This window comes from Dermacentor albipictus, chromosome 2 (assembly GCF_038994185.2).
Source record: "Dermacentor albipictus isolate Rhodes 1998 colony chromosome 2, USDA_Dalb.pri_finalv2, whole genome shotgun sequence".
NCBI lineage: Eukaryota > Metazoa > Arthropoda > Arachnida > Ixodida > Ixodidae > Dermacentor > Dermacentor albipictus.
In genome coordinates, this window is record NC_091822.1 from 182,387,381 (window position 1) to 182,410,515 (window position 23,135).

Sequence of the window (23,135 nt, forward strand, 5' to 3'; positions counted from 1 at the left end):
AGCTAATAGCGGGCACTGCTACCTTAATCGGGCCCCCTTTGATGTCGTCTGGTCCCACTGCACTGTACAAGTGAAGAATGAATACTTGGCGCTCAGAACGTTATACAGCACGGCGGGCTATAGGGCAAGTCGTCATGGCCTCCGAGACTGGAGGGCGCCGCCAGCGTGCGCTGTCCAATCTCGGATGCCATGCCTCTGTCACACAGGTTCAAACGAACGCCACTAAAAAAGTAAAATTTGGCACTGTAAAGCTTCCATTCATGGGAATGATTGGCGTGGTATGTGGAAAATGTATCTGCAATTTAACACACAACCGCTGAAAAAAGCATATTACAGCTTTTTTATTGTTATTTTATAACCGCACAATAAAGTTTGCTTAAACCACTTGGGCTTTACGTGTGCAGTTGTTTTTGTTCTGATTTGCAATACACAAATAAATTACATACATGTTCTGTAAGTAGCACTCACCATGACGTTTTATAAGTAGCACTCACGATGCGCTAACGCTTATTATGGTCACCCAGCGATTTCATAATGAGAAATGGGCTTCAAGACCGTTAACAAAAGATGCACAAGGTCATTTGAAGCAGAAGGAAAAAAATAAAAAAAATCCATGCGTTTTCCTTTATTCCAAGGGCGTTTGAAGCAACTCTGCAGAAATGTCCATGAACACTAGTGCCACATTTCCCTCTGGAATATTTATTCAAAGATTTCGTGGGTTCTTTGTGCACATCACCAATGAAGCCAGCCGCCTTGAGACAGTACCGCTGACCAGCCTCCAGACGCGATTGGAGAGCGTGACCGTTGGCCTAGAGTCGTTGGTTCAAAAAGCACTCCGGACTTCGCACTGCGGTTGGGTCACAGGTAAACCACAGCCACAGAACATGGCACGAGCGCATACAGAGCGCACATTCTTGATGGCCGCCTCACATACGCAGCCGTCGAGGCCTCAGTACGTCATCAAGTAGTCAAGTTCACGCATTGGCGCGTCGCGCAGTCCGTCACGTCAATGCTGCCGCCGTACCGAATAACAGATTACTCGTTTTTCCTTTGCGCTGCAGCTTCGTTTCGCTGCTTCACTCTGTCGTTTAGATTCTTGAGTCGCGCCAACAGCGTCTTGTACTGGTACACTCCCTTGACGTTAAAATATCGATCACGCAGTGGGGTACCGGTCAAATTTAGCCGTTCCGTGGCCATTTTTTCGTACTTCTCGTACGACTCCGAGAAAGTTTTGAGCACTTGCTCCCTCAGAACCGGTGGACACGGCGAAGTGCCGTCGAGGCACGCTTCGACCGTGTCGCACACTGCCACTCTCATTGTCTCGTGCTGCAGGAACGAGTTGTAGTTGCTATCGTAGCCGAGGACCTTCGTGAGCGGCGACAAAAACGAGAAGCCAGGCTCGTTCCCGAAAGGGTTTTCGTTGAGCAGCGACTGGATGGAGATGAGCACGCTCTCGATGGTCTGCGCCGGCGTCCACGGCGGCCCGATCCAGGTCCCGAGGATGCTGAGGCACACCTTGCCGCAGGCGTAGAGGTTCGGGTTGAACTCGACCCGTCCGGCGTCCGTCGTCATGATGCGCGCCTTGGGCGGATTCACGGGATAGGTCGAGGGGCACTTCAAGATGAAGTAGAAGATGCCGCCATCGTACGGCGTGTCAGAGGGGCCCACGACCAGGGCGTGGATCTTGGTCAAGTCGTCTTCCTGCGGAGCGATGAAGAGACCGTACGGTGGCTGGGCTCTGAATTCGGCGATGTCCTTTTTGACTCGCATCAGGCACTGCGGAGATGGCTCTTCGTTCTCTGACGAGAGCGGATCCCAGGAATTTGGAGATGGGGCGGCCATAGTTGCTTTCTTCGTCTTCCCGCACTGGCTTGCGCCCTGATGCCGCGCGCACCGACGATGAAGAATACAACCTGTGATTGGCCCTGATCTCACTAAGATCGCTTTTATTGCGACAAATGTGTACGAACAACACTTGTAAGCCGGGCGGACACCGCAGGATACAGAAAATATAGAGCACAATCACGCCGAAAGTGTTAAGGCACTTTCAAAGAACGAGCGCGTTTTTAGACTAAAAGCGTTTGTCCTTCTGCTTAATCATCAGCGTAATGTTCTTTTGTTCCCGTGCGGGGGATTGTGGTTAGTGACTTCCCTTCCATGTGCGCTGCACACAGAGATTAAAAGCCTCATAAAAGCGGCGCTAGGTCTTTTCGCTGGAGATCTGCAACTGTCGGATCCGATCTGTTCACTGAACGCGGTCGTGTTCACTTCCTTGCACCATTTATCTCGTTAACAGTTTGCGCGGCTGGTAAACGCTGCGCGCTAGAAGGGGTGACGCGCAGCGCTGCTACTGCACAGCCGCAGTGTATTATTGTGAATGCTACTTCTGATCAGCGGCAAGCTCAACGATGGCGAGAAAACGTAATTTTGTTACGTGAAATTCGAAAACAAATTCCTTTTCGCAGCTGCCATTTGTTTTGGGTGAGCTAGCACGCCAAGCAACATCCCGAGCAACAGAGGCTAATAGCTTCGCTGTAAAAAATGCATGTACTTGCCCGTTACTCTCACGGTGATTGAAGAAGCGCTAAGGAAACCCCCATGAACAATAATGCCGCATTTCCCTCTGGAGTATTTATTCAGAAAATTTGTGGGTTCTTCGTGCACATCACCAATGGAGCCAGCCGGCTTGATACAGTAGCACTGAGGAGCCTCCAGACCGGACCGGTGGTGTGACCGTTTGCCAAGAATCTTTGGTTCAGAACATGCTCCAGAGTTCATTGGTTATAATGCGGTTGTGTCACAGACGCACCGCAGCCGCGGAAAATGGCGCGGACAGATAAAGAGGGCACATTTTTGATGGACGCCTCACATGCACAGCCGTCAAAGTGTCAGTACGTAACAAATTTGTAAACGTCACGCGTCGATGCGTCAGGGCCGCCCGTCACACCGGATAATAGATTACTTGTTTTTCGCTTGCGCTGCAGCTTCTTTCCGCTGCTTCACTCTGTCGTTCAGGCTCCTGAGCCGCGCCAGCAGTGTGTCGTACTGGTACACTCCCTTGACATTAAAAAAACGATCATACAGTGGGGTACCGGTCAAATTCAGCCGTTCCGTGGCCATTTTTTCGTACTTGTCGTATGACTCCGAGAAAGTTTTGAGCACTTGCTCCCTCAGAACCGGTGGACACGGCGAAGTGCCGTCGAGGCACGCTTCTACCGTGTCGCACACTGCCACTCTCATTGTCTCGTGCTGCAGGAACGAGTTGTAGTTGCTCTCGTAGCCGAGGACCTTCGTGAGCGGCGACAAAAACGAGAAGCCGGGCTCGTTCCCGAAAGGGTTTTCGTTGAGTAGTGACTGGATGGATATGAGCACGCTCTCGATGGTCTGCATCGGCGTCCACTGCGGTCCGAACCAGGTCCCGAGAATGCTGAGGCACACCTTGCCGCAGGCGTAGAGGTTCGGGTTGAACTGGACCCGTCCGGCATCCGTCGTCATGATGCGCACCTTGGGCGGATTCACGGGATAGGTCGAGGGGCACTTCAAGATGAAGTAGAAGATGCCGCCATCGTACGGCGTGTCAGAGGGGCCCACGACTAGGGCGTGGATCTTGGTCAAGTCGTCTTCCTGCGGAGCGATGAAGAGACCGTACGGCGGCTGGGCTCTGAAATTGGCGATGTCCTTTTTGACTCGCATCAGGCACTGCGGAGATGGCTCTTCGTTCTCTGACGAGAGCGGATCCCAGGAATTTGGAGATGGGGCGGCCATAGTTGCTTTCTTCGTCTTCGCGCACTGCCTTGCGCCCTGATGGCGCGCGCACCGACGATGAAGAATACAACCTGTGATTGGCCCTGACCTCGCTAAGGTCGCTTTTATTGCGACAAATGTATAGGTCAACTGTTTTGCCGCTAGGAACATAAGCCAGAGTTACGCTAGTTATAGCCTGTTCGCTGTCGTCTGCCTCCGCGATCTATTCCAATGCTCGAACTGCCATTTCGGCAGGCGCAGAACACTTGTATTGGTGGTGAACAAATAAATTCACAAATAGAGAAACAAAACAAAATATGCGAATTTTTTGCGTTTTAGTTGTGAAATTAGAGGAGGAGTAGTGGTGCAAGAAAGGCAAACAAGCACAGGTGGCAGCTGCAATTCTAGACGGCATAATTTTTCCTCGCCTAGCCTCGGTAGGAGACTGAAAAATTGTTTTAAAAGATTCATAAGGTAAAATAGCTTTGTTGACTTTATTACAGGTGGCCTAATGTCAGAGGCCACATTAGGACTTCAAAGGCAGAGGATCTAGTAAAAGCTTTCACAAGTAATTCCTGCGCCGGATGCGTGGAGAAAATTGATCGAGTCTGTTTCAAGGAAAGGTGAACGTAGCTTTTTTGAAATATTGCTTGATGTATAGATTAGTTTAAAGGTTGCAAAAGGGATCGCAGTGCTTTAAAAGGTGCTGCACTGCAGGCCTTGTGTCAAAACTTTGTTTCAACACTGCCAAGCTAGCTTTTCTGCGTGGTACGTCGGCAGCATAACGGTGGTGCAAAAGATATGTCGAAGTGAAGCAGTATGCGTAATTGTCTTTTTGAATTTACGGCGCAATCATAGACAAGTTTTAAAGGTTAAAATTAGTGGTAATAGTTCTGTCGTCGAATGTTGGGCAGTTTCCAATTTCTCATAAAGCGCGGAAGCGAACTTTGCAATCTAAACAATGAAACTGTTGTGAACTTTACGAATCCTATAAACCATGTGACCTAATGTCCAAGAGCTGTGCGGCTTGTTGCATCGTTAAAAAGGAAATAGGAGCGGCTATTAACGCTGATTTTGAGAGCAACAGTCTACACGCACCGACATTTTTCTGGTTCGGGCAGTCAACTTTTGGAGCCATGTGACCGAGCAAAGCCTTGTGACATCACTGTCACTGTGTTCGCAAAGATGATCAACTATGCAACACTTCGTAACAACAAAACAACCGTCATTCTAATTACAACTCCTACAGACCCAGTCAACCGTAGAGTAGCAGACGAACAGGTCATAAAAACGACACCCACGATCAATTGTTGAACGAGTGTTGGCGGAGGCGACTCCCATAGAAGTCGGTTATCTATGCACGCCTGGAGTTTCAGTAGGTCGTGGTCTGATGCTTGTCTACTTGTCTGGTGGCGACTCTTCACGGAAGATAAAACTAAATTCGAAGTGTTTGCAAGAACATATTTGCAGCCTTGGCACCCATTCTGCGGCAAGGCTGCACGAAATGGGTGCCAGAAGAAGAGAAGCGCAGTCGAGGACGGCCGAGGATGAGGTGGTGCGATCAAGTTGCAAAATTTGAAGGCGGAACATGAAATGAGCTAGCGTAAGAAAGAGGTAATTGGAGATGGCTGGAAGCGGCCTTAATTCGCCCTGGGCAGTGTACATAAATATTGGATGATGATGACGATGATGATGACGACGACGACGATTTGCAACCTACTTTCTGTTGTTACAGAGAGAGAGAGAGAGAAAACTATTTATTGAAAAGGAGAGTTGCTAGCCCTCCATATATTTACCTAAATGCTACGCTGCAGGGAATGGGACGAAGGGGATGAGGCCCTAGAAGAAGGTGTGCAGAAGGATAGAAAAAGAAGGTGCAGGTCTTGTGATTTTTTTGGCCACAGAGTAAGTGTCCTAGGCGATGGAGGTAGGTAATATTGATAAAGATTGATGGTTAAGGGTTAAATAAAAAACATTCTTGATGAGATGATGTAGATGGGTCACAGTTTAGAGAGCCAACCTATTGATTCAACATAAAAAAAACAAGAAGTTCAAGATTTTGCGCTGTTTCGACGGACAAGACCAGGGACCCAGCATCCGTGTCAAAGTCAAGGGGCCTTGGTCGAGTTTTTCTATGTTCATCTTATACCTTCGTCTCTGTAAGCTGGTCACTCAAGCAAGATGTGCTCTTGAGACTATGTGACGTCCAAGTGCTGACAACGTGCTTCGGCAGACGGTCACTTCTAAAAAGAAGGCCCTTCGTGTATACAATGCTTAGTCGTAGAAGGTGATAAAGGCGCGTTTCCAGATGGCGTGGTAGACATTGTAGTAGCCTTGATTCGAGCTCTAGGTCCATGTTGTAGGAAAAATGGTAGTTGCCTGAAGTTGTAGACCAACTTCCCTTCCGTTCCGTGGGCACATATCGCTTTGCCCAAGATGAAGCCTCACTTTCAAACAAAAACATTTTTATAATTGATGTTGTCATGGCTATCGCGGACTGCCTTTGTCAGAACTTTGACACTTCACCCGCATTTCACCCTCACCTCACCCGCATTTTCATTACTTGCTATAGCGCAATATCCTGCAAGCCACTGAAATGCTACCACATGTCCAGTGTTAGACGCCAAGTGGTGTAGGTATGCCATACGCCATGGACCAAAATGTAATTGGTTGATTTCGTTCTTTTCGTGCAAAGGCTTCACAATGATGCTTTCTAGTCTGAAAATTGCCCATTCTTGTTGAAGTCGCCGTAGTGTTTATTTTATCGCCTGTTTCATCGCACACAGTTCGGCGGATGTTGATGACATTACTCACTCTAAACGCCTTGAAAATGTCTGGCCTGTGGAAGGAAGGAAAAGGCTACAGTAAGTACCTATGCTGTTTAGAGAAGCCGTCAGTAAATATGGACCTTATAGCAGGTTACTTCATGCTCTTGTAGGCGGGTGGTGCCTATATAATTCTGGCCAATGTCACGATGCGTTTAACCTTCGGTTTCCGGCATTTTAATAAAGTCATTCCTATCCTATTCTAATGTCTGTATATTAATAGTGTCTGTAGAAAGACACTTCACTGGAGGCATGTTTTTCGTGGAGTCTATTCCAGGGATGCAATTCCGAATGTGTAGAAGAGAGAACATCTACAGAGGGAACTGTGGCGCATTTCCCGTGGCGCCTGTTTGGGGTTAGCCGAATTCGGCCTACTGCAGCTTGACCGAGTTTCGAATTCTTTTAAGTTTTGATAAGACTCCATACATTATTCTTGCCTTGAACCCGTAAGAAAGCGGTGTTATACCGACAACTTCAGACGGGGTCGTTGTTCACTCCAGTACTGATGAGGCACGTGTGTCCGAGTGTTTATGTTAGTGACCTGTTACTGAAGTACTAAAGTGCCAAACAGACGACACGAGAAGAGACACGGACGTGTCGTCTGTTTGGGGCTTTAGTACTCCAGTAACATGCACCAACTAGCCCCCCCAAAAAATGTTCTTAGTGACCTGCGTTGTGCGTGCCGAAAGGAAAGAACCATTGCAGCTCACATCCTTTGGGACTGTGCCAAAAATCCGCACGAAGCTGCAACGGTGAGAACGATCCCTCCGCGGCTCGAGGTCGCAACGAGGTGCTACGATCACGAGGTCCAAGCCCAGACCGTCCAGCAGATCTCGGCGGCCCTCGAAAGGCAACGACCGAGCGAAACCGGAGGGAGGCTGCCACCCCAAAAGAGGGGCAGGCGCGGTCGACCAAAGGGAGTAGTGCGGCCACGGCCGGAGTAGAGGCGCCACCCACCGGGAAGACGTCATGGCCGCGTCATGGTGACGCCTCCCTTACAGGGGAAGGCTAATCGTTCTGCAGGCATTCTTGATAAGGTTGCTTCGCTCACTCGCCTTGAATAAAGTGTTCTATATGTATGCGGGTTAAAGGTTAAATTTAAGGTTAAAGTGCTTGTAGGAAACGCATCGATATTGATAAATACAGGAATGAGGCGAAGGGCTAGAAAAGGTAAAGCTGTGAACAAAACAGCAGTGCGGAGCCATTAGTTCAGCTTTAATTTTCGCTACCTTTGTATACCCTACCAGAAATCTTCTCCTTTTCTTCTCCCTCTCTTATAAATGGCACGTGACTAGCAAAAGATCCGCGCCTGCGTCCAGCAGATTTCATCCAAGTGACGGTTTTAGAGGAGCTGCATAGTCAGTTCAAGATTCATCTCCTCTATCCCAGAGTGATGAACGCTCCGTGAACTGTGGAATGAATGCATGAAGGCTTTATTGCTTGTTTCCACTAAATTAGCATGATTTCAGTCCAGGGCGCCGCTGCATGGTGACTTCTTCGGGACCTCCTGGAAGTATAGCACATTAGCGTTGGTCGTTATAGGAACGCTCTGAGTCATACAACCGACAAGTGCATATATATATATATATATATATATATATATATATATATATATATATATATATATATATATATATATATACCGACTCGAGATCGGAGCTTTCGAATCGGGTAACCTAGCTCGAGAAGCGGCCTCTACTCTGCAGAAAAGGGCTTGCCCCAGTTTAATATCACGTGGTTCTCCGCACACACGGGTACGAACTTTCTCGAGGGCTTCCCAAACCACGCCGCGATGGTCTGGAGGCTCCGGAGGGGCAGGAAGGGACTCAGCAGAACGATCTACTCCTCACATTTAATGATATTACTAAACATTACCAACTTGGTCGGACAGTTTCTCTTATGCCTCAGCCGAAGCTCAGTAGAGGTCAGTCAGCTACTCTTAGAACGTTGCAGACGGGATCTTTCCCGTTGCCGAGATTCCTCAGTAAGATGTACTCGGATGTGGACCCTAGTTGTCCCGACGGCAGTGAAACCTTTTGCTCTATGGCTCACATGCTCTGGCGATGTCCCGCGTTGCCTAACGACTTTCTCTCCAGCGAAGCCGAATGGGAGGAGGCCATCAGAAGCACGGTACTCTGAAAGCAAGCCCATGCTATCCAGAGGGCCCTAGAAAGGGCGGAGCGTGACGGCGTTCTGTCCTCTACGTGGGCGCGGCCAGCGGCTACAAAGGCCTCCCGTTAGGAGGTCCTGACAGTAGCTATTCAGGATTAAAGTTCATTGTCGGTCGGTCGGTCGGTCGGTCGGTGTGTTTTTGATTGTGCCGCTTGTAGAATGTGCCATCAGTTAGTTTCCTCTGAGCCTCCTTGACGTAGTCAGTCATGTTCTTTATTACTATAGCTCCTCCTTCATCGGCGGGCTTTATAACAATATCTGAGCATTTCCCTAATCCTCCAATTGTTTTTCGTTCATGGAGAGAACGATTTTGCTTGAACAAGATGCGTCTAACATGGGCTTGCAGGATGTCACGTTGCACAGCAGAAACATACACATCCAGACATATATCGCGTTGAGTAGGCGGGGTCCGGTGTTGGCGGGAAGATATGTTATCGTAAGCGGGTCGCTCATTAAAAAAGCTCCTTCAGCCTCATATTTCGCGGGAAGTCATCTAAATCTTTAGCTAGCTAAGTTCGTTATAACGGCCTGTGGCTGGGCAGAAATTCAAACCTCGAGAAAGCACAGCCATTTCCGAGTCAGATAAGCCCACGTTCGCAATGTTTGCTTAGACAAGTACTCTTCCTGCAAGATGGTTCAGCATGGACACATATGTCGCGCGTCGAGAGCTGTTCAAGGCTAACGTTATCACGTGTAGTAGCTTCCTGGACTTTTGGGTTTCTGATCGTTTTTTCTACTCGAACTCAACGAGCTTGACACATTACAAAGGGCTTAATGCACAAGCTTTGCGCACCTGTTGTTCACTGTTTAATAACGCTTTGACAGATGTTTGATGATGGTCGATAACAATGCGCATGAAATCGAGTGATGTTGTTTTCAATGTGTCATTCAATTTTGCAAGGTTACGGCTTGACATTTGAGGGGTAGTTGGTTTAAGGGAAACGAGAAGTCCCTTAATTAGGTACAATCAGGGTAGCCAAATGTGGACGCGTGAACTACATATCTGACGTGCTTATGAATATTTTTTTCTAATTTTGAGGAAAGCACTGTCTTTGGCATTCATCTCGGTTGAAGTATAGTTAGTGCATTACAAGAAGTGGCGGTTTTCGCTTGGTTGCCGTTTCTTGGAGAATGCTGGTGAAACGGAGGGACACTGCCCGACCTGTTTCGTGTGTAGCATAGCCGTCTCCTGAGATTGGAGGTAGGGATGAGGCTGGCAGAATGCTCTTGCGGAGGCCGTTGTAGGATGGTGGAGTCAGGCGTAGGTAGTTCCGGTGCAGAAGCCCGGAATCCGGAGGGTGCTTGCCCTGCGTGACAGCTCGGCACGTGATCGAGCCTGGAGGTAGACGCCCCGTCAGTTGCTTTCCGGCTGCACAGCTGTTTAATGTGACTCGCCATCAGCGCAACGCCCTCGAAGCTCGGGTGAAGTGCGTCTGCAGCAAGGACTTGCGCCGACGGAAACCATTTCATGGTTTCCGTCGGCTAAGCTCTTTTGTAAACTCTGCCTTTGTTACATTTGTTGCTGTACGAACCTGCTGTTAGGATCATCCCGTCCCGTGGTGCACTTTTTACCACGTTTGCCATGTGTACTCATGATTCATGACGGGTGCAGTCACCTTACAACAATCTCTTCTGTCATGGTTATTTCTTTTCTTTCTTTCTAACCAAGTCTCATCTTTTCTTTGAACCCTGTTTTCGCTGTATCTAGTGTTGCTCTGAGAACCTGTTACAAGCGTCCCATTGCGAAAATTTTTTTTCATGTACTATTGATCATCATGAGTGCAAACTCCTCACACCAACAATGTGTCTTGGAAATGTGGCTAACGTCCGTGTCTTTCTGTCTATTCCTGATTCCTTCCCCTTCTTCGCAGTCGATAAGTACATAAGGGGGCCTATATGGTGTGTATGTATTTAAGCGCGGCGCCTTGGCGTTTCCCCCCACCGAAACGTAGGAAATAAAGCATCTCACTTCATATATATATATATATATATATATATATATATATATATATATATATATATACATATATGGAGCTGGACACAACCAAGGCTATGGTGTTTGCGGTCGCTGGCAGATACTCAGATTATATGTCCATTCCGCCTAATTGGATAATTATTCATAATAATTTATCAACTTCTCAAATATTCTAAGGAAATGAAAGTGTCCATGAGAAAATTGTAGAGTGACATGAAAAACTCTAGATACAGCTTTCTGTTGCACAATACGTGCTAAATAAGAGTTTTTCCGAGCGTGAAATTTGCCTGAGAAAGATAACAGCGCGTTCCGCTTTCGCAGGTGGAATTCTGGGTGTTTCCAAGTCTGAAAGAAAGCCCACAAAATCTCGCAAAATGTGCCGCACGACTAGTGGCACAGCACTTTTTCGTGTTTCGCGGGCTTTCTTTCAGGCTTGGAAATGAACTTTTATGTAGCGCTTACTGAGCAACAGAAAGCTGGATTGGGAATTTTTCAGGAGGGTCTACAATTTTCTCATTGACACGTTACTCCGAGTATAATATTTATTGAAGTTGATTAATTAGTCATTACTATTTGTGTAATTAGGTGAAATACAAAAAAAAACAGTCTGGCTTGCTCCAAGAGTCGGCAAACAACATTACATTGCTTGTGTCTAGCTACGTGGTACTTGCACATTTTTATATTTTGGCACAAGTTACGTGGGACACCGTATATCTCGAATGTGTCGTTACTGTAGTCTGGAATGAACGCAATTGCTACTTAACGCCATTGCAGTATATGTTTTCGCCATGCTTTGCATACGTGTACGGTTCATCGAAATGCACCACTGAATGTTCGTTTTTGCTGTCACGTTTGTTTCCGCTCGTACGGTATATATTTATCGATGCGTGCGAAAATAAAACCCATAGTTGAAAGTGAAGCGCTGTACCTGTGTATTTGTTTCTTTCTACGTCCTCATTCAGTCGCGCTTATACACTCTATCACGGACGCTTGTCCGTGTCGGTCAGTGTTCCTTTCTTTTGTGTGTGTTGTTTGGCGCAGCTGTTATGCCTGTAATAAGTGACCAACTCGCCCAAGAATTTGTTTTACTCGACATGTATCCTAATGTAAACGATTAAACGGTTTATCTAAGGAAAATCCTAATTAGCTTTCTTGACGTAACGTGCTGAACTGCGCTTATATGTTGCGCGCAATTATATAGATATCTGCTCACTCTTGCTCATTTTCCTGCCGACGTCCTATGAACAGGCTGAGCTCAGCTGTGCATACGTCAGCGCTGATATTGCTGCATTTCCGGTGACGTAATGAAAGGCACTAACGCGGAAATGATAGCATCTTAACCTGACACACTGGCCATTGATTCCACTGAATCATTCGAAAGGCGCGCGCTTCAACCACCTTAGCAGCGATGGGCCCGGGGCAGGGTTGTGAGGTGCCGGAGAATGAAAGAAAGGGTCGGTTTTTGGGAGAAGGCAGCGGGTAATCCAAGCAAGCTGGTCAAGCCGAATGGCTGATGTAGCCAGTCGCAGCGGTCGCGAGACACAACGCGGTGGCTGTCGTCCGTGCACTCATGCCCTCCGCAGTTGTCGCAGAGCGCCGACCGCTCGTCACCTGTGTGTTTTATTACCCGAGTGCTTCTGCCAGTTGAGCTATTCCCTTTGGGCTCTTCCATCCCGTGTCGGTGACTTCAGCGCGCCGTTCGAACCGAGCAGCTGCGCCGACCCGCTCACGGCTATAGCTGTGTATACGTGTTCTGCCAAATGACTTTGCCCTTCAACTGTTACCTGCTGTGCTTACCTCCCTGACGCTCATTTCGGCGTAAACGTACCCGCATCATGTCGTGTTGTTCGGTGCCGTGGCTCTTCTATATGGCCGTACTGTGGCTCATGGCCCTAGTTGCGTGGCTTAAACTAGCCGACGCCGACCTGACGCTTCTCTTCAAGTCGAAGTTCGGGCGTTCGATAGGTAAGTCTGGCTATGGCCTAGCAAAACAAATCTTTTTCAATGTCACATCGCTATTATGTTTCTACTGGTGCTTGTGTAGGCTTTTCAATGACCCGCTGTAGAATGGCTCCTCAGTTTCCTTATCCGCGGTGCATTACAGGTTTCCTAGATTGCAAGCCTTTTCGGGGCGCTCTTGCTAAGACATTGAAGCGGTGTTTCAAGAATATGTTCAAACGTTCGCTGCGGTAGTTTTTAGTATGCACACGTTCTTATGTGGTAAAGACGTGCAAATCATTGCATGCGTCAGTTGTAGCCTCTAAAGCGGGGAAAACGCGCACCTTTAATTGTGTTAAGTGCATATTTTGATTGCGAGAAAGCAGAGGTAGTAAAAGTTTCACATGGCGAACATCCTTTCTAGACGGGCGGGATACAGTTGCAGCACTATAAAGGATTAGAAAAGCGTAATAGCCTTTTAGCCGTCATGTTATCTATCGTTTGCGAATACCGCGGAAAACTAACAAGTGTATCAGAAAACACATTTCATCATTCTTCGAATTAAGAAGTGATAGTAATGAAGCGGTGGGGGGGGGGGGGAATGGGCGGGGTCGTGTCTTGTAATCGATGCAGCACCGACATGAGCCCCTTCCAGCTTCTAGATCAGTTGCAAACGCTAAATGAGCTGATACAACATTACAAATGTGATGATTGCTAAATGGATTACCTAGGCACCTTACCATGGTTTTGAAATTGCAGCAACCCTGAGAGGAAAGGTAATATGGATCACAGGAGCATCAAGTGGCATTGGCGAGTATCTTGCATATGAGCTGGCCAAAGTGGGATCTCGTCTAGTCCTCTCTGGCACGAACCTGGAGAACCTAGAGCTTGTAAAAAACAAATGCCTTGGTAAGTAGTCCTAGATTTCTTTTTTATTTTGCACCTACTTTCAACTTTGATGTATGTGCATTTCCTTATCAGACTATCCAGCATTGCTGCTTATGCATTTGACAGCGCTTGCTCAGCTTGTAATCCAATTGTTAAAAACAATTTCTCACTCCTAGTTAAGCAGCACGCAAACCTAGCACAACTGACCATATTTCATCTTAATTTTTTTGTTTACAACACAACTGGATTGAGTAGTTACTCGGCTGGTCTGGCATAAACGAGGCCAATAAACAATGCACACAGGTGAAAACATTATTCCTAAACTCTCCTTTGTCTCTTAATTTTTTTAGTGTTGCGATCACAGTTCACATTGGTTTTCCATATTGAACCAAAGAATTACTGAAACTGACTTGGGAAAACAAGAGCAAGGCGGGAGATGGAAATTCAAGGCGATGAGCAAAACGAGAACAAGGTAAAAGCGGGAGCCAACGTTTCAAGAAGTGGACTTCGCTTTTTCAAAGCGTGTTCTCGTTTCGCTCATGAAACCGAATGGGTGATGGCAAACCCGCCGTGGTGGTGTAGTGGCTTCGGCATTGCACTGCCAAGCGCGAGGGAGCTGGATCGAATACCGGCCATGGCGATGGCATTTCGATGCGGGTGAAATACGAAAATGCCCATATACCGTTCATTGGATGCACATTATAGAACCCCCAGGTCGTCAAAATTGATACGGAGCCTCCCACTCCGGCGTCCCTTATAATATTGTAGTGTTGGCGCGTAAAACCCCAGAATTCAATTTTATGGGTAAAGCATGACTCAAAGTGATTTTTTTCATAACGTTTCAGTCTTACCAACCCGTTGGCAAACTGGCAAACAATCAAATGAGCTTGTCAGAGTAAATACTTGTGCTGCAGCGTATTCACAGTGCACTAATGTGCAGATGAAAGGCCATCTTGGTGCAGATGCTGTTGAATGGGAAATAATGTCCCTGCACAGATGCTGTTACATTGGTCACAACGAAATATTTATAAAGGGTGGTTTCAGTGTGTTATTTTCCAGCAAAGGAAGTGATGGTGATAAACAGCTTCTACACCTCTTTCAGCGGAATGTGGTTCAGGAAGTGCTTGTCTTTTGCTGTATTACTGTCCACAAACCATCGGGTTTGAAAGAAAACCTGTAATCAAGCGTTTGACGGAATATTGCCTCGTCGGGTAAAATGATGATTGAACAATTGGGTCATTAACCAAGTCGAAACGAAATCTTTTCGATGTTTTTTTGCACTTCATGTTTTGTTTTGGCTTGGTCAGCGACCCAATTTTTTTATCATCCTTTTGAATTTCTATGCAGTGTGAAGGCTTATGTACTTTAGTTGGTTTAAGGGACATTGAAGTGAAATGCTACATTATTTTAGACTAAATGTTCCGTCAAAACTCTATTTACCCAAGTTTTGGGTCAAGGGGTAAACTATTCGAAAGGAAAATGAAGGTTGCGCTATCATTTTTTAATATTTCTTTCGGAACAATGGAACTGTCATAGATCTAAGTGCGTTATTGTGCTTGGGTCATTGTGACAGAATAGTCCAGTCATTGGCTCCTTTAAAATATGTTAATTTTTTTGTTGATGCAAAATTTCCGCGTGAGCTGACGTTATCAATATCTGCGATGTCACGACATGTTTGTGGATGTCAAGACGTCACCACTGCACAGCTTTCATTTTTGTTGTTTTTTGCTTATCAAGTGTATGCTCATGAAAAATGGCTTTCTTGGTATTGTAGAAGGGTAATGTAAAACAGCACAACCTATTTTTCTGTTCAGTTTCCCTTTGATTCAATTATGTGTAACACCGGTATTCTATCGAGATCCCTGAACGCTGTAAGTTATTAATACTCAATTTGCTCTACTTTTATAGAGTTTGGTAAAGACAAAGGTGCAGAAGTTCTTGTTCTCCCATTCAGCATTAGCAACTTCTCGTCACACAGCGAGCAGCTTCAGAAGGTCCTGGACCATTTTGGCAAGGTTTGTATTAGTGTGCCCAACAGTTACTTAGCATTTATAGTGGTTGTGCGGAGGTGCGTCACCTGGCTTGATCATTAAAGTACCGCACTCTTTTTCTTGCCAGTTGGATGTCCTAGTTAACAATGCTGGCCGTAGCCAGCGCGCCAACTTTGAGGAGATTACTGTCGAGATCGACAAAGAGATGTTTGACTGCAACGTCTTCGGTGCCATATCTCTTACACGGTGCGTTGTAAAGTATTTTAAGGAAAAGGGCGTGCAAGGTCATGTTGTGGTCAACAGCAGCACGACTGGAAAGCTTGGTAAGTCCCTCTTGCTTTGCCTCTTCTGTATGTAGTTTGATTTGACAAGAGTTGTAGTCTGGCTTGGATTAAGTAGCCCATGTAGAAAAGTATTCAGATAGGAGGGTCGATAGTTGTTTCACCACACCACACTTGCTGTTTTCACCATAGAAATGCTGTATAGTAATAAGGTACTGAAATACATCGGAGCTTTTTCACCGCAGTCCTAATGTGACAAATGGTCTGTGTGAATATTCAAACCTTTCAAATAACAAATAGGATATTGTCCCATGGGAATTGGTCTTTGAATCAAATAGTTGCTATTCGTAAATGTGAATATTTTTCTAATAATTTTTCGAATATTTCTAAACCTCAACTGCAGCCAAATAAACTTAAAATTGGAGCGAAAGTACGGTAAGTTGTCACCCCAGCGGGCATATTATAGACATATAACATGAGAACTTGCTTATTGATGCAGGCTACGTTACCTAGGTAGCCATACTTTACAAGCTGCACGGTGATTATTCGCGCTATCTGAAGAGTTTTGTGAGTGCGTGCAAAGAAACTTGTTTGCTCCTAATGCGCTTTTTGTGCTTTCTAATGTACTACGTAATGGCAGAATATTGCTAACTCCAAAAATACTAGGATGTGAACATTAGTTTACATTGTATTGTGTTAAAGGCTGTTTATTATTTGAAAGCTATTCGAATACTTTATTTGCTTCTGGCACTATTCGATTGGGACTCGAAAATCGCAATTTGTTCTCTTTACGTAAATAGTACTGCAACGTTATGCAAAGGTGGTACAAGGTGGTACACAAGTGCACAGCTGAGGAAAAAGAAAGGGGGAAGCACATTTAGTGTAAAACTTGGTATATAATGAACCCGCCGTGGTTGCTTAGTGGCTATGGTGTTCTGCTGCTAAGCCCGAGGTCGTGGGAGCAAATCCCGGCCACGGTGGACGCAGTTAGATAGCGGCGAATAGTGAAAACACCCATGTACTTAGATTTAGGCGCATGTTAAAGACCAGGTGGTCCAAATTCCTAGAGTCCCCCAATACGGCGTGCCCCATAATCACTGTGGTTTTGGCGCATGAAACCCCATAATTTAAAATTATTTTTGGTATTTAATGACTTTACAGGCACCATCCAATTATTTTGAGTACAATCAATGTATGATAAGAAAGTGAAAGTGCCTCAGCATATGGTGAAATCAGTGAAACACAATCTCATCCAGAACGAAAATTTCACTGAACATAGGTCTCGAAAATCGGCAATGAATCTTAACATTTTCATTCATTGCTAACAACCGCACACTGAAGCAGGAAGGAATGCGTTGACACAACACCAGTGCTGATTTGTGCTTTCCTTAGTCCTCATTGTCATTGCACTGTTATCAGCCACTAACCAACTTTCCCAGTATTCTGCCCTCCTGTGTGTTACTATTTTGTCACAGCTTATTCCAATCAACTGTATTTTTAGGAAAATATGAATATTTAAAACATTCAAGATCTCTACTAAGTAGAGTTGCTGCTCATGGGCATCGAGATCTGCTAGCATAGCCTGTCAAATAGGTGAAAAGTCCCAATGTATCGGTATTGCGATGGCAGTTTATTAGTTGATGAAAGAATTCTAAATTATGCAATTCTTTATTTGTTTCAGAAGTTGAGTCATTCTGAGAAATGTGGTTAGGGATGGACGTGCACCCGTAGATATTGTAGAGAAACGTAACTTATGTGCTATTGTATTGCGGGTATTTTTGTGCTATTGCGTTGCTTCACAACAGCTGGGGTTCATGCAGTAAAAAAAGAAGCCAGTGTGTATGATGTTGCTGCAGGGAACATGGCCATTATTTTTCAGCATGTACATTGGCAAGTACAGGGTTTCTGCTATGCTTTTGATAGCTGTCATGCCATGAAAGAGGTGCCAAGGTGTGAGTGTGGCTGTTAGTGTCCAAAGGCAGATCCACATGCAGTAGCTCAACGCTAATTTTCATATGCAAATGTGCAAACACATACCTACTTGTCCTGTACAACCACAGTGTAGATTTGTATGCAGTTTGTTTTTGCCTGTTTTATGTAGTAGTGGCAAGAAAGAAAGTGGACATTCGGTCTTTAGGTCAATTGCACCTTCTGCTCACACAATGACTCCAGTACTTTACAAATATGGACAATACACTTTATGAGTAGCTGTTGTATTGTTTACATGGAACAGACCTCCATGCGTATTTGTAATTTCATTCCCACATTATGCTGCCTGGCGACCCAGGCGACTAATAGAAAGCAAACGGTCCACTTAGACTGCAGAATATTCCTACACACAATCGCTTTGCTACCATGTTTGGTGGGATGTTCGATGTGCCAAGTTACGAATGCAATAGCCTAGGAATAGTTAATACTTCTTCATAATACCTGCAGCTGATAATTTGTACATGTGGTTTTAATTGATTGAAATCGTTTTAAGAAAAAAATGCTACATGTCTGATTGTATGCTAAGTACTCATTACTGAAGGGGACATCTACGTAATGTATGTCCTGAACAGCAAAGAAAGACTTTGAACTGCTGGGTGAATAAATCATTTTCATAGCTGTAAAGCTAGCTTTTCTCCAAGGCCCACCAATGGTGGCGTAGTGATTTTTGCAAACAATGTGCACAAGCACAGTTTGCTTGTATTACGACATGGAAAATGTACGTGTGGTTCTCGTCATGTGGACATGTGCAAGAGCCAAACTTCAGCATGTGCAGGTCGGACTTCGTTTCCATTTGAACCCTCCCTGATGGCTTAGCGCCTATAGTGTTGCATGAAGCACGACATCACGGGATCAAATCCTGGCCGCATTTTGATGGGGAAATGCAAAAATGCGCAGTGTCCCGTGCATAGGGGGCGCGTTAAAGATGCCCTGGTGGTCAAAATTAATCCGGAGTCCCCCACTACAAATTGCCTCATAATCAAATCGTGGTCTCGGCTAGCGAAACCCCCATAATTCATTCCATTTCAACGATGAGCACTGCTGTCCTTAGTGTAGCAAATGTGCAGAGCAGAAAAGCACACTTTTGGATTATGAAAATGATCAACTGGCTCTACTACAGTTATGACACATTGCTATTTGTGGAGGGAGCAGGCTGGCGAAATATTGTTCTAGGTGTTTTCTTCTCCCTGTTGTTACAAGATGCTAGTTGCTTGGGAATTGTTTTAGCTTATAAGAATCTGGGAGCTATTATGCAACTCCCACGTTTGATGTTAATAATTGTCATTATTTACACTATTATTGAAAGAACGTAGCGAGGTGGCTGCAATTGGTTGAACATGTTTAGCTTCACTTATTGGTATTCTTGCAGTCATCTACTTGAACATAGGCATGCACAACTTTGTCCAGTCCTTCACAAGGTAACACTGCGCAGCTGAAGGAAATTACTTCCCAGCATCGCGTTTTGTGCATTGTCTTATCAAGCATGTCATCCATTGTGCTGCCACGTCATGCACATTGCCGTCTTTTGCTGACCTTAGTAGAAAAACTACATGAAGCTGAGTGTTAAGGAAACATTTTTCTAATGTTACTTTTGTAAATGGCAGCCGCAGTCTGCGAAATTCACTCGTTTATTGCACTGACAGAAGTTAGTGATAACACTCTAGCATTATTGTAACTCTCGCTCATTTGTTGGCGTTGGCGCCCATATAGCAAGTCTTTTGTTCTTTGGCCAGGTGCACCTTTTTCAGCTACCTACACTGGTTCCAAGCATGCACTCCAGGTATGTAAAGGAATCATTCTTACTAAACTAATATTTTTACCCTATTCACTCAGACATAGACGACACCTTCTCGCTGATAAAGAATCTTTTGCTGCTTCTGCTAAATTGGTATCATAAGTGCACTCTTAAACAGCTGCACCCTTTGGGGTGTATATTTGTCCCACAACAATAATCATCTGCCCTGCTTGCATTTCCTTTCTTGAATACGCTGCTCTCGCTACTTTCGTGTCGAGAATGCTATGTCAGGCTCATAGCGCGCATGCCATTCGTGGCATGGAAGTACCGGTCTCAGAGTTAAAGAAATGAAATGCGGGCAAGTCAGACGACTTTTATTGTTGTGGGACAGGATACACCCCGAAGGGCGTAAATTTTTTTAAGAGTGTGGAAGACAACTATAAAGACAGGAACCGGGAGAAATGAAAGAATAAACGACAACACAGCACTGGTTATTGATTCTTCTTTTTGTCTGCTTGTAAGCTCTGTTTCAGACTCAAATTAATCCTAACCAAATATATCACCTTGCCACCTTGCGGGACTGAAAATTCGGGACTGGCAAAGCGATAACTGTTTGGCTACATATGAAGATTCTTCACATTAACATGACTCAACTTGGTTGTATCAATCTTATGCTGCGCACAGGGTTATTGTTTCTGATGGAGGCATAGTAGAAGGCACGTGTGCATTTTCCATAGTTATTCTGGCAAGCACAATGAAATGACAAGTTGTCAAAATTAACCTTGAGCCTTCTTGGCACTTTTTGTAGGAAATATATAGCGCTGGGACGATTAAAGCAGTTGATTTTGTTGATTCATCAGACAGTCAGCATTAAAATGACCCAACTTGTTAAGCAAGCTAGCCAGGGTACCTGCGTGTCGATAAGTTGTCTTGTTGCTACATTATAATATATCAAAGTGAAGTGCTGCCATAGGTGGATCTAAGGGGGCACTAAAGAAGAGCAGTAAATCAGCTTAGACTCGTAAAGTATTCTGTCAAAACTTTATTTTCACTAATTTTGTGATAAGTTGATTAGTAGAAAAAAATTGAAGGCAGTTTCCATATTTTGGATTTCACACCAAAACTCTAGTGCTGGTACGTCAGTGTGATGTCATGAATTGGAAAGTATTTTCTGGTATTTGGGTGGTTTAGTGCAGTACAAAATTATCAAAACTTGCGTAAGTCATTGCACTTCTGGAATGAATACAATGTAGACCATTTTTACTCGTGAAAAATTAACTAGGCGTGAGCAGAAGCTGACTTCATGACTTCATGGCGAGGTGTTAATCTAACCAGCTTTTAATTTTTACATCTTTTCTGGCTTGGCAACCCTTTTATGACTGTAAGAGTCACTTTCTTGGTATTCTAGAAAGGTGATTTACTAATATAGCTTCACTTATTTTTCTGGTTAGTGTTTATGTCAATTTGTAGGGGAGTGCGAATAGAGGTTCTTGAGAACAAATTTAATACGAATCTAACAGTGCCAGAAGTGAATTGAATTGAAAATCTAATACCTTTACAATAGATTTGGAGTAATGAATAACCGTTCTCACAATTATCATAAAGCGATGCTTACATTAGAGCATTCTTAATATTATCAAGTTTCTGTCATTACATTGTACATTATGAAGCATTGTTTATTAAAAGCACAATTGAAGCATTAGGAGTGAACAAGTAGTCTCTTAGCATGCACAAGGCTCTTCAGGGTGCGAATGACCGTTGTACAGCCTGTAAAGTGTGGCTACCTAAGTGACGTAGCCTGCTCCACTACGCAAGTTCTTAGGTTTTATGTCTATACTATGCCCGCGGGGGTGAAATTATGCCGACCATTTCTGAAATTTTGTTTATTTGGGCGCAGTTAACATCTTGAAATACTCGCGAAGTATTCGAATAATATTCGCATTTACGAATAATGACCGTTTGATTCATAGACTGAATTACACTATTTGATTCGTTATTCGAAAGTTTCGAATATTAGGGAACTCATATCAATGTGTTTTAGCAGTGCATTCCCCACTTCCTTGACATACTTGTGATGGGCAGTGAGTAATAGCACTTTTCTCTCACTTATGGGCGATGCCCTTGGAAGCAAACGGCTCTTTTCAGCCACTTCTGCAGTTGGATTTTGTCCAACCCTGAACATCATTAGCAACCGTTGTTGTACGCATTTCTTGCAGTGTGAACAGTTCTACAGTTTGAAATATTTAATTGTTGCATACTATAGGGTCTGTGCAAATGTATTGCAATGATCTTTCGGGGTATATAGTGCTAACATTTTTACGTTAGTAGAAATGGTTTCAACTTTTCTTGCCTTGAGCTGTGCTTTAGTTCAGTCATATCTACATTGTTGCAGGCGCATTTCATATAGGATTTAGGTGGTTGTGAGCCAAATTAATCACAATTTCCGCTGTTGTCCTCTGTCATTCTCGTATGTCGTAATGTCTTGTGCACGACTCGTATGCTGCTTGTTCATAAAATGTCAAACTAGCATTCACGTGTGAGATCATCATGTATTGTTTGAAGCATCGTGCAGCATGTCGCAATGTGTTAACAGTGTGCGCATGAAATTTCAGGGCTATTATGAGAGCTTGCGCCTGGAAGGTGTGATCCTGGGAGGTTTAGATGTCACCATCGTCTGTCCGGGACCTGTGTTCTCGCGTGTCCGGGAGCGTGCATATACTGCCACCCCTGGTAAGGTGAGTGTCTCCAAGTGTATTCACGATCTGCAACTTTCACAGATGGTGGCAGCACCACGTGGTTTGTGAACCAGCAATGCAATGATCAGCCCGTGCAGAATGGACGGCTGTTTTTAGGCATGGGAAGATGATCTGGAAACTTGGCTGTCAATGCCATTTGAATTTAGGATAAGTGTGGGATAGTTCAAGGAAACAAGATATCATTTGTCTACAAAAATGTTTAAAAAGAGGAAACTTAAAACTCGGTGCCCTTCCAATCTGTGAAGGATGACCAGCGAAAGTGTGTATGGGGTCCCCCTAATGGCGAACTGCACTTCCGCCGTGGTTCGGGCCGGCATTCCATTATCTTAGGGGTCGGCGCACCTATGGGGAGTGCTTAACGCCTGCTTCATCCCCACTGCGGGTCGGCCCGGTATTGCACAATCTTCGGGAGCGGTTCACGTATTTGGAGTTTTGTCCGCATTCGGACATGATCCTGGGGGATCTAGCCTTAACAGCTTCGCTATAATAGTGTTTACGTCATTATTTCTTAATTAGATAATGACCACGATGACGAACACGGGAGCATTGGCACGAGAGCATCCGCACGTTGGCGCAGAGGGGCGCCGACGAGCCAGCTGTGGAAGGAGACGACGCTGGAGCCAATCGGAACGATAATTTTGTGTTTACGCATGGATGCGACCCTGGGGAAATTAGCCCTTGACAGCTGCGCTGTAAAATTAAAAGCTAAAAAAAGAAGATCATGGTGCTTATAAGAATTTGGTGTTTGGTGGTCACAGGAGTGACGACTCTTTTCAGTTTTTTTTTTCATTTAGCAGCTCGGCTAATGTTAGCTGGCACACATATTTATGCAGTGCAACTC

General features: G+C 45.0%; 2 protein-coding genes and 1 pseudogene across 6 annotated transcripts in view; 1 reads left to right on the plus strand and 2 right to left on the minus strand.

The window, feature by feature from the left end:
- Nucleotides 1–679: 679 nt before the first annotated feature.
- LOC135920507 (ubiquitin-conjugating enzyme E2 Z-like) lies at nucleotides 680–1,957 on the minus strand. The gene has a single exon (XM_065454791.2). The coding sequence runs from the start codon at nucleotides 1,840–1,842 to the stop codon at nucleotides 1,036–1,038; it is 807 nt and encodes a 268-aa protein (XP_065310863.1). The 5' UTR covers nucleotides 1,843–1,957; the 3' UTR covers nucleotides 680–1,035.
- Nucleotides 1,958–2,601: 644 nt separating this feature from the next.
- LOC135919437 (ubiquitin-conjugating enzyme E2 Z pseudogene) lies at nucleotides 2,602–3,809 on the minus strand (annotated as a pseudogene).
- An 8,273-nt stretch (nucleotides 3,810–12,082) lies between these two features.
- The window catches only part of LOC135920464 (uncharacterized), an 84,294-nt gene continuing 73,241 nt past the window's right edge, over nucleotides 12,083–23,135 (plus strand). Inside the window, exons 1-6 of one of the 5 annotated variants that reach the window (XM_065454711.2) lie at nucleotides 12,083–12,681; nucleotides 13,414–13,563; nucleotides 15,451–15,557; nucleotides 15,661–15,856; nucleotides 19,537–19,583; nucleotides 22,151–22,273. In XM_065454711.2, the coding sequence (XP_065310783.1) occupies nucleotides 12,552–12,681; nucleotides 13,414–13,563; nucleotides 15,451–15,557; nucleotides 15,661–15,856; nucleotides 19,537–19,583; nucleotides 22,151–22,273 (753 nt within the window). In that variant the 5' untranslated portion in view covers nucleotides 12,083–12,551. The remainder of the gene's footprint in view (nucleotides 12,682–13,413; nucleotides 13,564–15,450; nucleotides 15,558–15,660; nucleotides 15,857–19,536; nucleotides 19,584–22,150; nucleotides 22,274–23,135) is intronic. The other 4 variants (XM_065454719.2, XM_065454729.2, XM_065454735.2 and 1 more) reach the window with 4 other exon arrangements.

What these genes read in the sequence shown, in the direction of transcription:
- LOC135920507 (XM_065454791.2), bottom strand. Translation starts at nt 1,842, where the DNA reads ATGGCCGCCCCATCTCCAAATTCCTGGGATCCGCTCTCGTCAGAGAAC.